The 18,208-nt window shown below is 52.6% G+C and overlaps 1 protein-coding gene across 1 annotated transcript in view; it reads left to right on the top strand.

Annotated features, from left to right (window-relative positions):
- Ajap1 (adherens junctions associated protein 1) overlaps positions 1-14,596 on the top strand; it is a 117,820-nt gene extending 103,224 nt beyond the window's left edge. The window contains exons 4-6 of the mRNA XM_051171831.1: positions 743-985; positions 3,405-3,535; positions 13,467-14,596. Coding sequence (XP_051027788.1) covers positions 743-985; positions 3,405-3,477 — 316 coding nt within the window. The 3' untranslated portion in view covers positions 3,478-3,535; positions 13,467-14,596. The remainder of the gene's footprint in view (positions 1-742; positions 986-3,404; positions 3,536-13,466) is intronic.
- The last annotated feature ends 3,612 nt before the right edge of the window (positions 14,597-18,208 follow it).

The raw sequence follows: 18,208 nt of genomic DNA, 5'->3' as shown, positions 1-18,208 counted from the left end.
TGGGTGGGTGGGGACAGCCCCAGACCTCGTGCATGTGGGGGAGTGCAGTACCATGCCCACCGCAGGAGTAGATAGGACTCCTCTGTGACAGGCCAAGCCCCCCGGCTCTGGGAGAGCAGCCAGGCATAGGTTAGGGGGGTCAGCAGAGCTCAGAGCCTCTCCTACCGAGGGCCTTCTGCCTCCTGCTCACTTTCAGCAGGAGTCAGAGACAGGAGGAAACTGAGGACCACGGAAGACAGGGCACCCAGCTCCGGGGTCACCTTGCATTCTCCGTGAAGTTACCCAAAAGACAGTTTGTAGATGTGCTCTGGGTGAGGTGATTGTTAGGAACTCCCTCTGGGCAGCCCATCCAACAGGGAAGCAGACTCTCACCGCAAGCTGCCCCCACAGGCCCCTCCCGCCCGCCCAGCACTCCTGCAGCCATCGAGAGAAACTGAGTCAGCTCCCCCCCCCCCCCCGCAGTGTACTGATATTCCTTAGGCCCCGCCACGCACCTCAAAGCTCTCTCGTGATAATGGCCACATTTGAAATTCAGATTTTATGTTTGAAAAAAGAAATAATAAAAGCTGATTGCTTGATCTTCCTGAAGAGGCTGGGGATTTCTATATAATACAGATATGATGCCTGACGGTGAAACTTCACTGTGGATGTGCAGGAAAGATCAGCTCCTGTGCCTCAGTCCGCCCCACTCCAGCCTTCCTCTCTCTCCCTCCCTCTCTCTCCCTCCCTCTCTCTCCCTCAGCTGTGCCCCAAGTGGGCACACTCGGAGGAACAGCCACCAGCGGAAGATGAACCAGCAGGAGGAAAGTTGCCAGAATTTGACAGACTTCACCCCGGCCCGGGTACCCAGCAGCGTGGACATCTTCACGGCCTATAACGAGACGCTGCAGTGTTCCCACGAGTGTGTTAGAGCATCTGTGCCCGTGTATGCCGATGAGACACTGCACTCGACCGGGGAGTACAAGTCCACGTTCAACGGAAACCGGTGAGCTCCACATGACCCTGACCCTGTCTGTGAGGCTCTGTGTGGGTGAGCAGGGCGCTGCCATCTTGTCCAGTTGCTCTCGCAGGGGCCCAGCACGGGCAGACAGGTCATCTGTCAAAGCAGTAGCAGTGAAAAAGAATCAACAGGCATATAGCTCCCCCTCACCCCAAGAGCATGGCAGAAGCAGACACCAAAATGGTGATAAGGACATATTCTCAGCCCCTCACTGCTGTGCCTGGAGGCTTACTAGTACCCTCCAGCCCCCTCACTGCTGTGCCTGGAGGCTTACTAGTACCCTCCAGCCTTAGGATTAAAGCCAGCCAAGTACTCAGTGCCCTTTGGAGTATCAGCAAATTATGTCGGGGTCCCTGGTCCCTCCCACACTCAGTATCTCTGACACGCTGTCAATAATATGTCAGCAGCCAGCTCAGAACACAGAAAATACCAAGTGGACGCCAGGGCAGGAACCTCTTATTAAATGCTCTTTCATTATTCATGGGTGATCCCTCAAAGGAGACACACTTGCCCAGCCATCTCTGGGAATGGGCAAGAAAGCCCTGAGTCAGCTGCTCAGGGTTTGTCCAGCATTAAATTAAAACATCAATAAGCTATTTTTTAAGTGGCTATGCACCATGCATCATTTGTAAATTAGAAAAAAAGAAAGAAATGAGGCAGTGAGCAGGCTGCTCATCTCCCTGGGAGTCCTCCCACCCTGGTCAGCAGTTAGATGGACAGTGTAAGGACACTCTCTGGGGCCTCCCGTGAGAGTCCTCTGAGACCTGCAGCCACAGGGAGGTCAGCTTTGGGTCACTCTGCTTCCTTCATCTTGTTTGCTGCTTGTCCTATAAGTAGGCATGGGCTTGGACATCCAGCACTTCCGGCCACCTGTGTGCCCGCAGGTCATCTGCTACTGTGCTACTGGCTGCAGTGAGCAGGTGTGCTATGCTCATGCCATGTGGATGGTCCTGTCCTGATGGAGAGGGCAGGTATACCATGTGGACAGTCCTGTCCAGCTGTAGAGGGCAGGTGTGTCATGTGGACGGTCCTGTCCAGCTGTAGAGGGCAGGTGTGCTATGTGGACGGTCCTGTCCAACTGTAGAGGGCAAGTGTGCCATGCTTGTGCCACATAGATGGTCCTGTCCAGCTGTAGAGGGCAGGTGTGTCATGTGGATGGTCCTGTTCAGCTGTAGAGGGCAGGTGTGTCATGTGGATGGTCCTGTCCAGCTGTAGAGGGCAGGTGTGTCATGTGGACTGTCCTGTCCAGCTGTAGAGGGCAGGTGTGCCATGTGAACGCTCCTGTCCAGCTGTAGAAGGCAAGTGTGCCATGCTTGTGCCACGTAGATGGTCCTTTCCAGCTGTAGAGGGCAATTGTGTCATGTGAACTGTCCTGTCCAGCTGTAGAGGGCAGGTGTGCCATGTGGACTGTCCTGTCCAGCTGTAGAGGGCAGGTGTGCCATGTGGACTGTCCTGTCCAACTGTAGAGGGCAGGTGTGCCATGTGGACTGTCCTATCCAGCTGTAGAGGGCAGATGTGCCATGTGGACGGTCCTGTCCAACTGTAGAGGGCAGGTGTGCCATGTGGACTGTCCTGTCCAGCTGTAGAGGGCAGGTGTGCCATGTGGACGGTCCTGTCCAGCTGTAGAGGGCAGGTGTGCCATGTGGACGGTCCTGTCCAGCTGTACAGGGTGTGTGATCTAATATTCTCACACCCTGATACTGAACCAGGAAGGATAACACTGTAGTGCCTGCCACTGGGCCTGGGACACAGTAGTTGCCTGCTGTGTTTCTGTTGCTGTGCTAAAATACCCTGGCAGACAGCAGCTCAGGGTAGGGAGGAGTTTACCCAGCTTATGATTCCAGGTTTCAGTCTCTCCTAACAGGGATTTCACAGTGTCCAGCAGCTGGTCACAGTCTAGAGCAGAGAGAAATAAATGTGTGCTTATGTGCTGGCTAGCTTCCTTCACTTTTACACAGTTCAGGGTCCCCTGCCTAGGGAATGGCGCCACTCACAGTGGTCTGAATTCTCCATCAGGGTAACTCCGCACAGACATGCTCACAGGCCAACCTGACCTATGCAATCCCTCGCTGAGGCTCTCTCCCCAGGGGTGATTCTAGGTTGGGTCCAGTTGGTAGTTAACACTAACCACCACAGGAACTGGTTTCCATGACAAAATGTGAGGCGGGCATTTTAGGAACTGCGTCTTGTCCTGTCTATCATATGCAATGCTGTACATCCGGCCTCTGCTCTGGAGATGGCACCTGAGTCCTCACCTGCTGGTCTTTCTGCTGGTGGACCGGCGAGATGACGGTGGTCCCTTACAGACCCGTCACGAGAGAACAGACTGCCCCCATGCACGCTGCCCGGCTCGCCTGCCCTGTGGCACTCTCAGGCTCACAGAAGCCCTCTCTGCTCTTCACAGATCCTCCTCAGCAGATCGGCATCTCATCCCGGTGGCCTTCGTGTCTGAGAAATGGTTTGAAATCTCCTGCTGACTGGCCGAAGGCTTTTTACCTCCTGGGTTCGGGGCAGATGCCAAGTGTCTGTTTCATGGTATGTATCTTCCTGGGGCAGGATGCCCTCCCTGTCTCCTTGCTGCTCCCCCCGCACCTGCTCCCCTCACCTCTGTTTTGGGATGATCAGGAGCCCCTCTCTAAGACAGTGGATCTCCCAGGGTATTCCCCTGTGCGGATACTGGACCATGGGTCTCTGAGGCGCAGTTATTAGACACAGCTGATACTTGTCAGTGAGGGAGTGAGGGAGTAGCTGGAAGTGGCTCCCTGGAGCAGCAGCAGCAACAGCAGCAGCAGCAGCCCAGTGCCATGACCTCCCTGTGCAGAGCAGCAATCACCTTCAGAAACAAACTCCGGGCACAGCATCCCCTTCCGTCAGCAGGAAGCCACCAGGTCAGCAGCTGAGCAAAGGTGCTCACACCCTAATCTCACAATCCTGCTGGGGGGAGGGTGGGTGGAGAGGAGGGGGGCAGGAGTGGAATTAAAATACTGCCTTGAAATATGAAAATAAGAGATAAGAAGCCCCACCATGAAGAAAGAAACCGGAGAGTTGAGACATCTACTAATTTGAAGCTGGAGACTGGCACCCCAAACAGGATGAATTCTTCACGCTCTGCTGCCTGGGAACTCGGCTTGCTTTGGATGGTATTAACGTGGATGCAAACACTAAAAGGCGTCTGTGCTGAGTCTGTGGACGCTGGCCTGAGGGGGAGTGAGTGCCTCAGCCAGGAGCTGCACAGTCCACACGTCCCACCTACACACGCTGCAGGAACAGCCCATGGGGGGCTGTCGGTTTTTCTTCCCCTCCTTTGTGATGCAGGTCTTGCTGAGGCCCCTCCTTCTGCCCAGCGTGTCACAGCAGAGTGAGCCAGTCTACATCCCCCTTGTAAAAAAGGCATCGGCTCGTTTTTTTCCATGAGATGATAATCCTGTCTCTCAGATAGGACAGGGTATCCTCAAATATTTTCCTCCTACACGTCGCTCTCCTTCTGCGTGGTGACTGAGTGAAAAGGGCAGAGGGGCGTGGGCTGGGCACGGCCCAAGGGTTCCACACCCAGCATTTGTCCAGCAGGAAGCGAGGAAGCCGCCAGCCAGCACGGAAGCGAATCGGTCACTTCTTAATCCCGGCACTAATGAATCGCAAGTTTGGTCCAAATCAAATCTCCAGCCCCCCGGTCTCTGTCTCAAAGCCAACATGTTCTGCCAGCAGGCAAGAGAATGTAATTAGATTAGACTGCAAATGAACCTCCTGTGGAGGCCTTCACCGAGCCTGCATGGCAAGCACAGCCTTCCAGCAGGCAGGACACGGAGCCTGCGTGTCCTCCGAGCACAGTGCCGCGCTCTGCCAACACGGCTCACTCCATTAAGGCTGTGGACAGCCCTCTTGGATAGGCCAGCTCAGCTAGTGTTGGGGAGCAGTGCTCTTTCCTGTGGTCGGCGGAAGCTTGGCAGGCCCCACGGGCGGGTGGGCATCACATCTCTGTTGCAGCTTTAAAAGTCCATCAAAGGTGGGCATGGTGCTAAGTCTGTAATCAAACAGGCAGGAGTCTGAGGCAGGGGAGTCAGAGAGACTGAAGACAGCCCGGGTACAGAGTCAGATCCTACATCTATAATAATTATAATTATAATTATTAATAATAAAACAGTATAATTTATTATTATTATTATTATTATTATTATTATTATTATTATTATTATTATTATTATTATTATAATACAAGAAAAATGTGTTAAACCATAATTCACTGACATGGAGATGCTGAGCCTGCCACTCAGACACCACTTCCTGGGGGAGCTGGAGGCTCATAGGCCTTATATTTTGGGGTAACAGTCATATAGTTGTTAGGCTGCTTTTTAAGTACAGGAACTCATTCAGTCTCCCAGCAAGCCCATGGACAAGGAGGGAAACTGAGGCTGAGGTAAGGCAGATGTCTTGGCCGTGGCTCTGGTCTAGATTGTCAATGGTGAGGTCTGATCATCCAAGGCATCCTGGTTCCAGGATGTCACCTGGCCACCCTACAGATGGCTCTACTTTGCAAACCACTTGCACGGTCTGAGACCACGCCCTTCTTTCTGATAGGTGCCTCTGCTCACACCAGGCCAGCCCCAAGCACTAGGCAGCCTGGGGGAGAAGGGGGAGGGGGACTGCTGCAAGATTGACACTCAGGGAGCCGGAGGTGTGGCTTTATTTGTCCCTCAGTTCCAGACCTCTTGCCTGTCCACGGCGTCCTCTCCTCCCTGGAGTGAGGAAGTCCCCACAGTTTCCACCAGACACCCCAGTACGCTGATCTTGGATGGGGTGTAAGGTGTAGGCTCCCAGGGATCTACTTCAGAGTCACCCCCGACCCCCGCCTACATGACAACACTTGTTTCCAGAGCACTCCTGCCCCTCCCCCCACCTCGTGTGTGCACTCCTGTCCCTCCCCCAACCCCGTGTTGCACTCCTGCCCCTCCCTCCTCCCCCCTGTGTGTACCGTGGGAACCTGTGGGCTCACTAGAGCTGGGTGCCGTGTCTCCCGCCACGGCCAGCATGCTTCACCTCCAGTGACTTTCCGTGGACCAGAACCAGGCGAGCTCTGCAGAGAGACTCATTAGTTGCTGATAAATGCTTAAAGATCTCCTTGCTGTGTGCCGGGCGAGCTATTCATCACTCACCGGGATGAAAGCCTTCGGAGTCTAAGCATCCCCTGATTCTTATAATTAACGCCTGGGCACAAGCAGCAAGCAGAGACCTTCCGGAGAGATCTCTCAGATTTACACGGGTACTTACTGTCCCTTAAATAAATAGCAATTAATAGAAAAACATTTAATTAAGCTTTAATAGTCAATAGAGATATTTATCTCTCGAAGAGTCTTTAAGACTTTTAGTTAGCTTTTTTATTGGTGATGGGGCAATTTCTTTAAAAGAATTTGTTTTATCTCTGTGTGTGTGTGTGTGTGTTTCATATATGGCAGTGTGTGTGTGTTAGTGTGTATGTCTGTGTCATGTGTCTGTGTCCTGTGTGTGTGTGTGTGTGTGTGTGTGTGTGTGTATGTGTGTGTGTGTGTACATGGGCATGCGTGTAGTCACTTCTCCTCTTCCATAGTGTGTTCTGGGGATAGGAGTCAGGCTGTCAGGCCTTTGAGGTAAGTTTTTTACTCTGGGTCTTGCTGGCCCCAGTGTAGCAGTCTCTTATGCCAATACATTCATGCCCCTCCTGAAGGGGTGCCTCAGCATGGCCAAGTCTTTCCCCTGCAGACAGACTCCTGGTTAACCCTGGGTCTCATGACAGGACCATTCCTGAAGGGGTGCCTCACCATGGCCAAGTCTTTCCCCTGCAGACAGACTCCTGGTTAACCCTGGGTCTCATGACAGACAAGCAGCAGCTTCAGGCAGTCCTTGTCTCCTAACCACCTCATGGAGGGAGCAGGCAGCCCTGGATGAAACTGGCTTCATCTTCTACTCTAAGGCTGGGCCCTCAGAGACACCTGCCTTTGGCTAATGGCTCCTTTCCTGTCAGTAACCCCACACACATACACAGGAAACCCCCCCACACACACACACAGGAACACACCCAGGAACTCACACACACATGAACCCCCCCCACAGGAACACACACACACACACACACAGAGGAACACACACACACACAGGAACTCACACACACATGAACCCCCCCATAGGAACACACACACACACACACACACACAGGAACTCACACACACATGAACCCCCCCACAGGAACTCACACACACACACAGGAACCCCCCACAGGAACACACACAGGAACACCCCCCGCAGGAACCCACACACTCACAGGAACCCCCCACAGGAAAGCCCCCCACAGGAAACCCCCCCCAACACACACACACAGGATGGCTGAACTTCAGAAAACCTCGTTACACTCAGGTCTGTTTGCCAAAGCCACCTCGTTCTCAACAGCACCTCAAAACCATGAAGACTCGAGAGCCTGGAGCAAGCGAATAAATCATTATTAATATTCCCAGAAACAAATTGAAAAGCCTAACTGACAAAGAATGGGAAACGCCTGAACCTTCCCCAAAACAAAACACACCCAGGGGCTGGGGAGACGGCTAAGTGAAGTGCATTCAGACCCCTAACACCTACATAAAAAGCCAGTCTGTGAGCTCTGGGTGATTCGTTGAGAAACCCTGTCTCGAGGTGGATGGCGACTGAGAAAAGACCCAATGCCGATCCCCAGCATCTACATGCATGTGCACAGGCAGGAACATGCATACACACAAACACTATGGCCATACAACACAAAACTCTAGTAACTTATAGGAACACCTCTTTGAAAGTAACACGGAGAACCTTCTAGAAAAAGCTGCGTTCTCTGACATACAGCACAAGGAAACACGGGCACAGGTGCCCTTTGAGGCTGCTTAGAAGCTGTGGCACCAGGGACCAGGCTGCCCTGTTGTCTGTTTTCAAGAGCAGGTGCTGAGCAGCCACAGGGGGTGGGGGGCGCCCAGGGAACCTGCAGCCCAGTCTCCTTCTAGGCAGCAGGGGGCAGAATTTATCCCAGAATTTATCTGCAAGATCGCTTGCTCAGCAGCTCCCACCTTCCTTCCCTGACTTCCCTTGCCTGTTTCATGTGGGGTCCAGGCTGACTGCTGCATGCTTCCTCCGCTAGCCTGAGTGCCTGATCTTTCTCCAACTCAGGATGGAGAGGCTCCTGCCCTGAGCCTCTGCAGCTGGAGATCCCAGCCCTCCCCTGTAGGCCAGAGCAGTAGGGCTGAGAGCTCAAGGCAGGCCTGCAGGGAGGTAGCAGCCTTCCCATCTCTCCTCCCTCCTGGCCTGAGGCCAGGATGGTGTCCTGCCCTGCCTGGAACCTCTTCAAGTCTCTGTATAAAGTCAGTTCTGCTGTTAAATGGCAGACTCGGTGTTGGAGCCATCACTGGCTCTGTCTCCCAGTGTTCTACCTGCAGACAAGTGCCCTGTAGGCTTGGAAGATCTGAAGACCTTCCCTCCCTGTGTGGCTCATTCCACAGGGGACTAGTCCCTGTCAGTGGCCTCTACCTTCCAGCTACACTGCGAGTGGTACTTAGGTGAAGAAAAGAGCCGTATTGGTGCCCAGAATGCATTGCTGGACCTTATCTGCCTCTTGGCTTCCTTCAGTGTTGATTCGCAGTCCACATAGATGCAGAGCAGGAATCCAGGGGAGCTTGAGATGACCCCCAGCTCCACCCAACTACCACAGGAGACCTGTCCTCAGGGAGGGCTCTGTTGCCAGAGAAATGCCATGCATGCCTGGCTGAAAAGCCCAGGACACTCTCTTACACTGGGGAGTGAAGACAGAAATTGAGTGCATGTCTGGGTAGAGGAGAGGAGGGGTGTGGCGGAGGGAGGGCAGGTGGGTGGAGCCAGCATAAACCAGAGGATAAAGACCCCACTCTGGTGTCCAAGAGAAGGCGGACAGGGAGAGGGTGAGGTTGTCCCTACTACCTTGCTTTGTCTAAGATCAAAGACTGGATGCCTCACCCGCATGGGAGCCTTTCTCACGAGGTGAGGCATCCCGGTGACTTACAGCCAACCTTAGATGGAAGCCAGGTTCTGCCAGTGGCCTGCCATCAGAAGCCAGGTTTGACAGCGCATGCTTGGGACACCGAGGCAGGGAACACTGCAGATGGAGCCCAGACCAGGCTGGGTAGGGAGGCCCTGCCTCAAAAAGAAAAGGAGGGGACAGGGACGGAAACTTGAGTCACCCAGACTACACCAACCTAGGTCACTAACTACTTCATGTCCTTAGGTCCAGCCTTTATTAAGTCCATTTAAAATATGTATTTAATTGTAGAACAATGGACCTAGTAAATACCATTTAACTTCTGTCTGTGTGTCTGTCTGTCTGTCTGTCTCTTTCTCTCTGTGTCTGTGTCTGTCTGTCTGTTTGTCTCTGTGTGTCTCTGTGTCTGTGTCTGTCTGTCTGTCTGTCTGTCTGTCTCTGTGTGTGTGTGTGTGTGTGTGTGTGTGTATGAATTATTGTTGTCTATGTGTTTCTGCAGGTGCATACTTATGTGTGGAGGCCAGAGGTCAATGTGGGGAGTCTTCCTCTGTCAGTTTTGCCAATTTCTACTGTATTTTTTGAGACAGAGTCCCTCACTGACCCTGAAGCTCACCAATTCTGCTAGACTGGCAGGCCAGTAAGACCCAGGGATCCTCCTGCCTCTTTTCCCAGAGCAGAGGTTCTAGACCCACACTGCCATGCCTAGCTTTTATGTGGCTTCTGTGGACCCAAGGTCAGGTCTTCACACTCACACAGCGGGCACATCACCCACTAAGCCAGCCAAGGTCTTCACACTCACACAGCACAGACATCACCCACTAAGCCAGCCAAGGTCTTCACACTCACACAGCGGGCACATCACCCACTAAGCCAGCCAAGGTCTTCACACTCACACAGCGGGCACATCACCCACTAAGCCAGCCAAGGTCTTCACACTCACACAGCGGGCACATCACCCACTAAGCCAGCCAAGGTCTTCACACTCACACAGCAGGGACATCACCCACTAAGCCAGCCAAGGTCTTCACACTCACACAGCGGGCACATCACCCACTAAGCCAGCCAAGGTCTTCACACTCACACAGCGGGCACATCACCCACTAAGCCAGCCAAGATCTTCACACTCACACAGCGGGCACATCACCCACTAAGCCAGCCAAGGTCTTCACACTCACACAGCGGGCACATCACCCACAAAGCCAGCCAAGGTCTTTACACTCACACAGCAGGGACATCGCCCACTAAGCCAGCCAAGGTCTTCACACTCACACAGCACGGACATCACCCACTAAGCCAGCCAAGGTCTTCACACTCACACAGCGGGCACATCACCCACTAAGCCAGCCAAGGTCTTCACACTCACACAGCACAGACATCACCCACAAAGCCAGCCAAGGTCTTCACACTCACACAACACGGACATCACCCACTAAGCCAGCCAAGGTCTTCACACTCACACAGCGGGCACATCACCCACTAAGCCAGCCAAGGTCTTCACACTCACACAGCGGGCACATCACCCACAAAGCCAGCCAAGGTCTTTACACTCACACAGCACGGACATCACCCACTAAGCCAGCCAAGGTCTTCACACTCACACAGCACGGACATCACCCACTAAGCCAGCCAAGGTCTTCACACTCACACAGCAGGGACATCGCCCACTAAGCCAGCCAAGGTCTTCACACTCACACAGCGGGCACATCACCCACTAAGGCAGCCAAGGTCTTCACACTCACACGGCGGGGATATCACCCACTAAGCCACCAAGGTCTTCACACTCACACAGCAGGGACTTTATCCGCTAAGGCAGCCAAGATCTTCACACTCGCATAGCAGGGACATCACCCACTAAGCCAGCCAAGGTCTTCACACTCACACAGCATGGACATCACCCACTAAGCCAGCCAAGGTCTTCACACTCACACAGCACGGACATCACCCACTAAGCCAGCCAAGGTCTTCACACTCACACAGCGGGCACATCACCCACAAAGCCAGCCAAGGTCTTCACACTCACACGGCAGGGACATCGCCCACTAAGGCAGCCAAGGTCTTCACACTCACACGGCAGGATATCACCCACTAAGCCAGCCAAGGTCTTCACACTCACATGGCGGGGACTTTACCCGCTAAGGCAGCCAAGATCTTCACACTCGCATAGCAGGGACATTACCCACTAAGGCAGCCCCTATCCCCTTACCTCTTCTGAACTGTGGTTCAGTGGCATTAATTGAGTCCAGGTAGTCCTGCCATAACTTCCGACTGAGCACTAAGTCCCCTGACTGAACAAATGCACACATCTGCCCATTTTCATGCACATCTCGCGTGCCTCGTGTGAGTGGATTCACACAGCATGATCTGTTAACTGCAAAAAAAAAAAAAAAAATCAAATGAAAATGGGCATACACTACTCCTTCTGTGTTAAATTCCCTTTCTGTTCAAAACTCCTTTGACGCTTGGTCTCTGAATATGGGGTTGCGGCTGGGGCATAACTGGAGGAAGGTCACCAGCAGGAGCCTAGTCCTAACCTGATCTGAGGTCCTGTTCCTCTATGCATGATGGCCCGAGGTCCACGGAAGAATCCTGGACTCTTCAACTTGGGCCTCATAGAGTAGCCAAGCAGGCATCTCTTGAGATGGCAGGCAAGCTGACTTCAGGGAGCTTCTGTTGTCCATTCTGGGACCACAGAGAAGGTGCTAGACCTTTAATTCTCTTCTTCACCTCACTGGAGAGACAAGTATGAGGCTCCTGGGCACAAACATGGGTCCTTCCAGCCCTGCTCACAGCGCCAGGATGCGCCTCCTGGAAAGACCAGTGATCAAAGTCCATCTGCTAGAGTCCCCTGCGAGAGCTGGGTCCCATAGCCACCTTGGCTACCACTGTGGGGGAGTCTTTGCCCAGCTCACAGGCCCTGGCCGGAGAACTGGCTTCTGGGTCTCCAGCAGGCTCTGAACACACTGTGATGGACCGTCTAGCCTGGCCATTTGCTGGGCCTGGGAGCTATAGGGTAACACCAGCATTCAAATCGCATCCGTCTGTTAGGGATCACTGGAGGCACCCTTGCTTTTCGACTTGTGTCACCTGCAGGTATAACTCCCCTCTCTGCTTGAGGGTCTAAGTGGCCTGTGGTTGTGGGGTGGGTGTTACTAGTGAGAGCAATGAGGGGGGCCCGCACATCCTCCCACTCCCATACCTCATATAGCACCAAGCAAGATCTCGCTTGGCTGTGATGTGACACGCCCTCACACCCAGGAGCAAAGCTGACCCCTGCACTCTCTTGCTTGCACACCAAGGAACGGGGCAGCCACTGGCCTGCCCTGCACACCAGCAGATTCCCTTTCTCTCTGTCTTGGAGGGACTCTTGGCTGACTTTGATGATGGGTCCTGACTCTTGGTCCCAGTGAGGCTCCAGCTGGTGGCGGATGGATAGGGACCCTGTGGGTTCCTTCCTGCACTGCGGGTGTAGCGAGCAAAGCCCTGCCCTCCATGGGTTAGAGAGGGAGGGAAAACCCGGTAGGCATGCTAGACAGTGGCATGCATGCTCGGGTGCTGGGCACTGTATAAGTTAATGGAGGACAGGGACCTGTCAGAGGTGAGGGGACAGCTCCACGTTGCCAGCCTTGGCAGCTTGAGCACTCCTCGGCTCAACAGAATCCATGGCTCTAACATAGAAAAGAAAAAGTTCAGAACTGGCTGGTGTCCTAAATCGAGTTGGGGATTTTGTTAAAGATATTTTAATATGGGCTTAAGAATGAGGGTTGACAGTAAAAGAAATGCTCAGAAGTAATTAAGACGCCCACAGGAGCATGGGTGTGGGCTTCCCAAAGAAAGAGTCAGATTTCAACTAGGGTGGCTGTCGATTGGAGGTCAGGAGCTTTTTGGAACTGTGTCACTCAATGTATTCTGGGACTGCCACCCGTGTCTGCTTCTGTTTCCTTCCTTGATAGTGAGGTGACAGATTATTGGCTTCAGAGGTGCCTGGGATGAGATTAGAATCCAACCAGCTAAAACCAGGAGCCATTTTGATCATGTGAGGCATTTAGGACACGCCTTTTCCGTGTACGTAAGGCCTCTGTCTTCCTAGACTGCAAAGACACAGAGAGGACATGAGAAAGTCTGTACAGTTGGTAATTTGCCACTGAAAGACTTTAATCAGATGCCTAGGGGAGCTTTTTGGGTTCTTCCCCTGCTCATCACCCCACCCACCCACCCACCCCCACCCACCACCCAGAATGTCTGTATCTTTCTGTCTGCCTTAGGCCCAGCTCTTCTTAGGCAGCTTTGAACACAGGTCTGAAACCTTTCACCGTGGCCCCACCAATCCCTGGTGACCACCAGCGTGTGTGTGTGTGTGTGTGTGTGTGTGTGTGTGTATGTGTGTGTGTGTGTGTGTGTGGGCAGTGAGTCTCCTTGTGCCCTGGGGCCTGCTGCCATTGAATCTCTTCTCTTCTGCCTCCACAGGATTCCGTTGGTGAACTTGTACAAACAAAACAACAAAACAAAACAAAAACAAAAATTATAAAACCTAAAACTAAACTATCTAATGGGAGGGTCCAGCACCTGCCGCTTCCGTTTGCCGACAGGAAACTTGGCAGAGCAGGACACCCAAGGCCAAATCTATTTTTGTAAAATTGCTCGTGCCTAGGGGCGCTCCCTTCTCCCAGAGTTTTCTTCGGAGAGCAGAAAGAAAAAGATGCAAGCCGACTGGAGACAGCAGAGAAGGGCCAAGCAGAAGGACAGGAGACAGCTCCCGACACCTGGGACTCGCACCACGATTCTGAACCTGTGCCAATAATACCACTATGTGCCATGTAAATGACCCGGAAGCTCGGCAGGAGCCGAGCCCAGCGAACCACGCGGAGAAATCTTACAGAGGACAGGGGTGGGGGGATCACTTCCGGTAGAGTCACTATTTCTGGTTAATATACATATATAAATATATAAATACCAACACACAGACACACACACTTTTTTTTGTACTGTAGCAATTTTTGAAGATCTTCAATGTTCCTTTTTAAAAGAAAAAAAAAGAATTGTGTTATAGTCACAAAACTCGATTTATTTAACATGCTTAGTATGAACAGAATAAACTCGTGTTTTGTACTTTGGCAACTCACATCACACACAGCACACACACACACACCTGCACACACGATCATACAAGCATTTATACGCATATATTGGAGAAACAGTTCCGCAGGTGACCTGGCATTTCATCGCCGTTCATCCAGGGAGGCAGCCTCAGCCCAGATGACGAGGCCCTCACATGGCATCTTTCATCTGTCAGATACTTGCCAAATGGTACTCGGCGTGTGGCTTATCACCTTGGGCCAGACTTAAGAATGCTGTGGTTTTCTCTATATGTATTCACACACACACACGATCAGTGCTATATTTCTTCATTTAACTGTCTGGAGGCGCTAACAGCCACAAGCGTTCACGTAGCCGACTGCCAGCAAGTGAGCCTGAGCACCAGGTTGGGTGGGTGGCGGATTCTCGAACATTTGTGTTATACAAAGCATAGACTGAACTAAGGAAATTTTCCAGTTCCATAATTAAAGGAATATATGTATACACGGTGTGTGCTTATGTCAGGGCAGCACTCAGGGACCCAGGAGCCATCAGACTGCATGGTTCTGCGCGTGTGCCCAGCCCAGGTGGCTCCTGGTGGCCATGCTCAGGTACAGGCGGTCTTCCTGTGTTGCTCGGCAGATGCTGGGCTTTTCCTTGGGTTCAAGTGTGATCAGGAAGGTTGGGGAAACTGAGGACCCAGTGCTGCGTTTTGTTATTAAGATGCTACTTCGGTACTTCTGTTGGGCTGTAGACAGAAATCTCACAGAAAAAGCCCATCATACTCCCTGGTTTGGAATTACCACCATGCCCAAAGGACGCATCTGTCTGTAACCCATGTCAACCAATCTCCTTGTTCTCCAGGCTTCTATAATAGCAGGTGCTGGCAGGAGCCTGTGAACGCGCGCGTGTGTGTGTGTGTGTGTGTGTGTGTGTGTGTGTGTGTGTGTGTGTTGCCTGTAAGTGTGTGTGCGCACCATGTGCGTACAGTGGCCACAGCATTGGAGTTACCGATGCTTGAGAGCTGCCCTGTGGGTACTGGGACTCCAGCCTGCTTTTCTGGAAGAGCAGCCAGTGCTCTGAACTGCTGAGCCATCCACAGCCCCACCACCTGACACTCTTGCGTACTGCAGGCCAGAGTTTATGTCATGTGTAGGGGATCTTCTCCAGAGAATGTGTGTTTCTCTGCAAGGCCCAGGTAGGACTCGGTATCAGCAAGAGCATGCGTGAGAGAACGGAGAGGAGGTCTGCAGACCAGGCTGAACGGTAGACAGACAGACAGACAGACAGACAGACAGACAGACAGACAGACAGACAGTAGACAGGAAGCTCACACAGGCAGACTCACCTGCTCTCACTTATGTCCAGGTGGTCAAACTTCTGCTTCTTCCCAGGGACCCTGTCCCTCTGGAAACAACCTGCTAGGACCTGTGCTTGACAAAGTGAGCTTCCATTCCTCCCTGTGCATGTGAAAGCAGAGCCTCTTGGTAAAAGGAAGATGTTGCGTTTACAGTTCATACATGTTAAGCTCTGTATCCACAGCATTGCTCAGAAAGAGGATGGTTCCTTTGAATTTTTTATTTGTTTGTTTGTTTGTTTTGCTTTTTCTATTCCCACACCCTGACCCAAAGCAGGACAGTGCAAACATTTGTCACTGGTACGTCACAGCTCCAGGTCCCCAGGACTCTCCTCCATGCCACTGAAGGGTGCAGCCTCTCTGCACCTTACCTGGCTTCCCTATTAGAAGTGTCCTCAATCTCCCCTATTAGAAGTGGGCTCTGGGGTTTTCTAGCCCCAGATGAGCAAGGTAAGATGAGAGCTGATGGCATCATTTGTCAGTGGGAGCTGGTGCTCAAGCCAGGGACTTTCTGAGCTTCAGAGTAGGCCCAGCCAGGGAGATTAGTGATAGTAGCTGCAGTGTCACTTCTGACTACACTCGACCCCAGCCCTCGCACACAGGCTGGACTCAGAGTCCCTAAGGTACCAGCGGTTGGAGTGAAGGTTAAGACAACAACCCTGAACCCTCAGCAGCCTATGGCAGCTCTTTGGTACCCTCAGAATAGGGTTGTGGGGACCAATTGGTAGAAGTGTGTACACACACCACACCAGAGTCAAGTCCAGTCTGATTTCTGCCTAGGCAAACCAAGGCTGCTCGTTCCTGGGGAATAATATTGGGTGGTTGCCTCACCTCCCAGCCCTTCAACTGGAAATACATTTATGGGAGAGAAGACTGTGGCAGTGTGGGGTCCGCTGAGTTCAGGCCCCATGGATTCAGGTCCTATGTATGAAACCCAGTGTCCTATATATCTGGAGAGTTGAGGGGCAGCTCCCTGAAGTGTGAGTGAACCCCCTTACGCCTTCCCCCTCTAGAATCAAGTCTGTTAGCAGATACTTTTCTCCGAGGATGGGCCTGTCTGTCTGTCAGTCTACTTTAGCAGCTGTCATTACCAAGGCACTCAAGGAGGGTGAGGCCCCCCGAACACGTGTCCACTTGAGTTGTGCCCCCTGTGGCTTCACATGGCCACAGGCTCCCAGGTCATCTAGCCCTTCCCCCACCGCTCACGTGTCCCCCCTACAGCGTTTGAAGTAATTAGCATTGGCTCTTGAAGCCATGGAGATGCAAAGTCAAGTTAGCCCATCTCCGGATGTGGTCACTTCTAGTCTCCACGCACTAGGTATCGCTTTGCTGTAGCTCAGCTAGGCAAGTGGTTTGCTTCTGTTTCTAGCACTGAATATGCAAGGTGAGATTTCTCAGCACAGCCAGGGAAAGCTCCTGATCTTCTCTTGGGCTCATCTTCCTGAGCTAGGTTTGAGTTAGACCTAGACATGGCTGCTTCCTGAACATCGTGAGAGCATATGGAGACACCCAGCGCAGGTGGGGCAGCCTCCTCACAGGAGGGGTTCCTCCCATGGCTTTCTGCCCCTTCCCACCTTGAGTCTGGGTAGACTTCTGTCACCACCCCCAATTCCTTGGTTGCTCCTCGGAGACCTTACGGGCTCCCTGTACTTGGCTTTAGGATGTCACTGTTACTGTTAACATCTATCTTGCCTTCTTAAGTCCTCAAGCATGCCCAAGTATCTCCCAGCAGCACTGCAGCCCCTGGCAGCACCCTAACCCCTGCAGGTATGCGTCTTCAGCATTCAGTTTTCACGCATCTTGTGTGAGCATGCCCATCCCATCAGCTCTGTGTCAGAGTAAGTACATGTGGCACAGTCTCTACTTTGGCTCTCCAGAACAGGGGAGGGAGGAAGGGAGGGAGGAAGAGAGAGGGGGGGGGGGAGAAAGAGAGAGAGAGAGGGAGAAGCAGAGACAAAGACAGACAGAAGAGTTAGAGAAAGGCAGACACCTGAAAGAGACAAAGACATATGCACAGAGGAAGAGAAGAGGGGCGTGGAAAGAAATGATGGAAGACGCAGATAGGGGTAGATCTTTCCTTCCTCCTGGGTGCCTCAATCTTCTGAAACTCTTTAAAGGCAAAGGAGACAGGGCTGAGGTTAGACCACAGCATTTCCGTGGGAGACAGGGCTGAGGCTAGACCACAATGTGTCCATGGTCAGGCTGGAAATCCCTGTCATTCATTCCAAACTGGCGCTAGGATCCAGGCTTTGCCCCCTCTGTTGCCCATCACCCTCTTTTATAAGGGTAAATTTGACGCACATGCATCTCGATAGTCGTCCCATGGCCTCCAGTCAGAAAAACACGGGGGACTCCCATCTCAGCTCATGGGCTCCTTAAGATGCCACTTACAGAGAGAGATGTGTGTCTTGCTGTGGTCGGCCATCGCTCATCAGTCTGTCAATCTTCCACCATGTTGACTTACAGGGCTGGAAATGAGAGGGACAGAGTCTGCCCTTGTGGGTGGGCTTTTCAGTCTACTGTGGGTGAACGTAGCACACACACACACACACACACACACACACACACACACACACATTATCAACACATAGGTAAGTGGCAGGAGGACCTCGGAGGAGGACAGTAGGAAGGAAGGGAATGAGCTGGCAGTCATGTTCTTCCTTCTTTTCCTCCTGGCAAAGCCATCTCTTGCCTACTGAGCAGTGGTCCAGGCTGCCTGGTGCAGCAAAGCCTCTTACCTCTCAGATAGAAATGCAATGCAACACCTGATATGAGA

Source organism: Acomys russatus, chromosome 29 (genome assembly GCF_903995435.1).
Source record: "Acomys russatus chromosome 29, mAcoRus1.1, whole genome shotgun sequence".
In the NCBI taxonomy this organism is placed as follows: domain Eukaryota; kingdom Metazoa; phylum Chordata; class Mammalia; order Rodentia; family Muridae; genus Acomys; species Acomys russatus.
The sequence above is the reverse complement of the archived record's forward strand: the minus strand, read 5'-3'. Positions and strand labels throughout refer to the sequence as shown.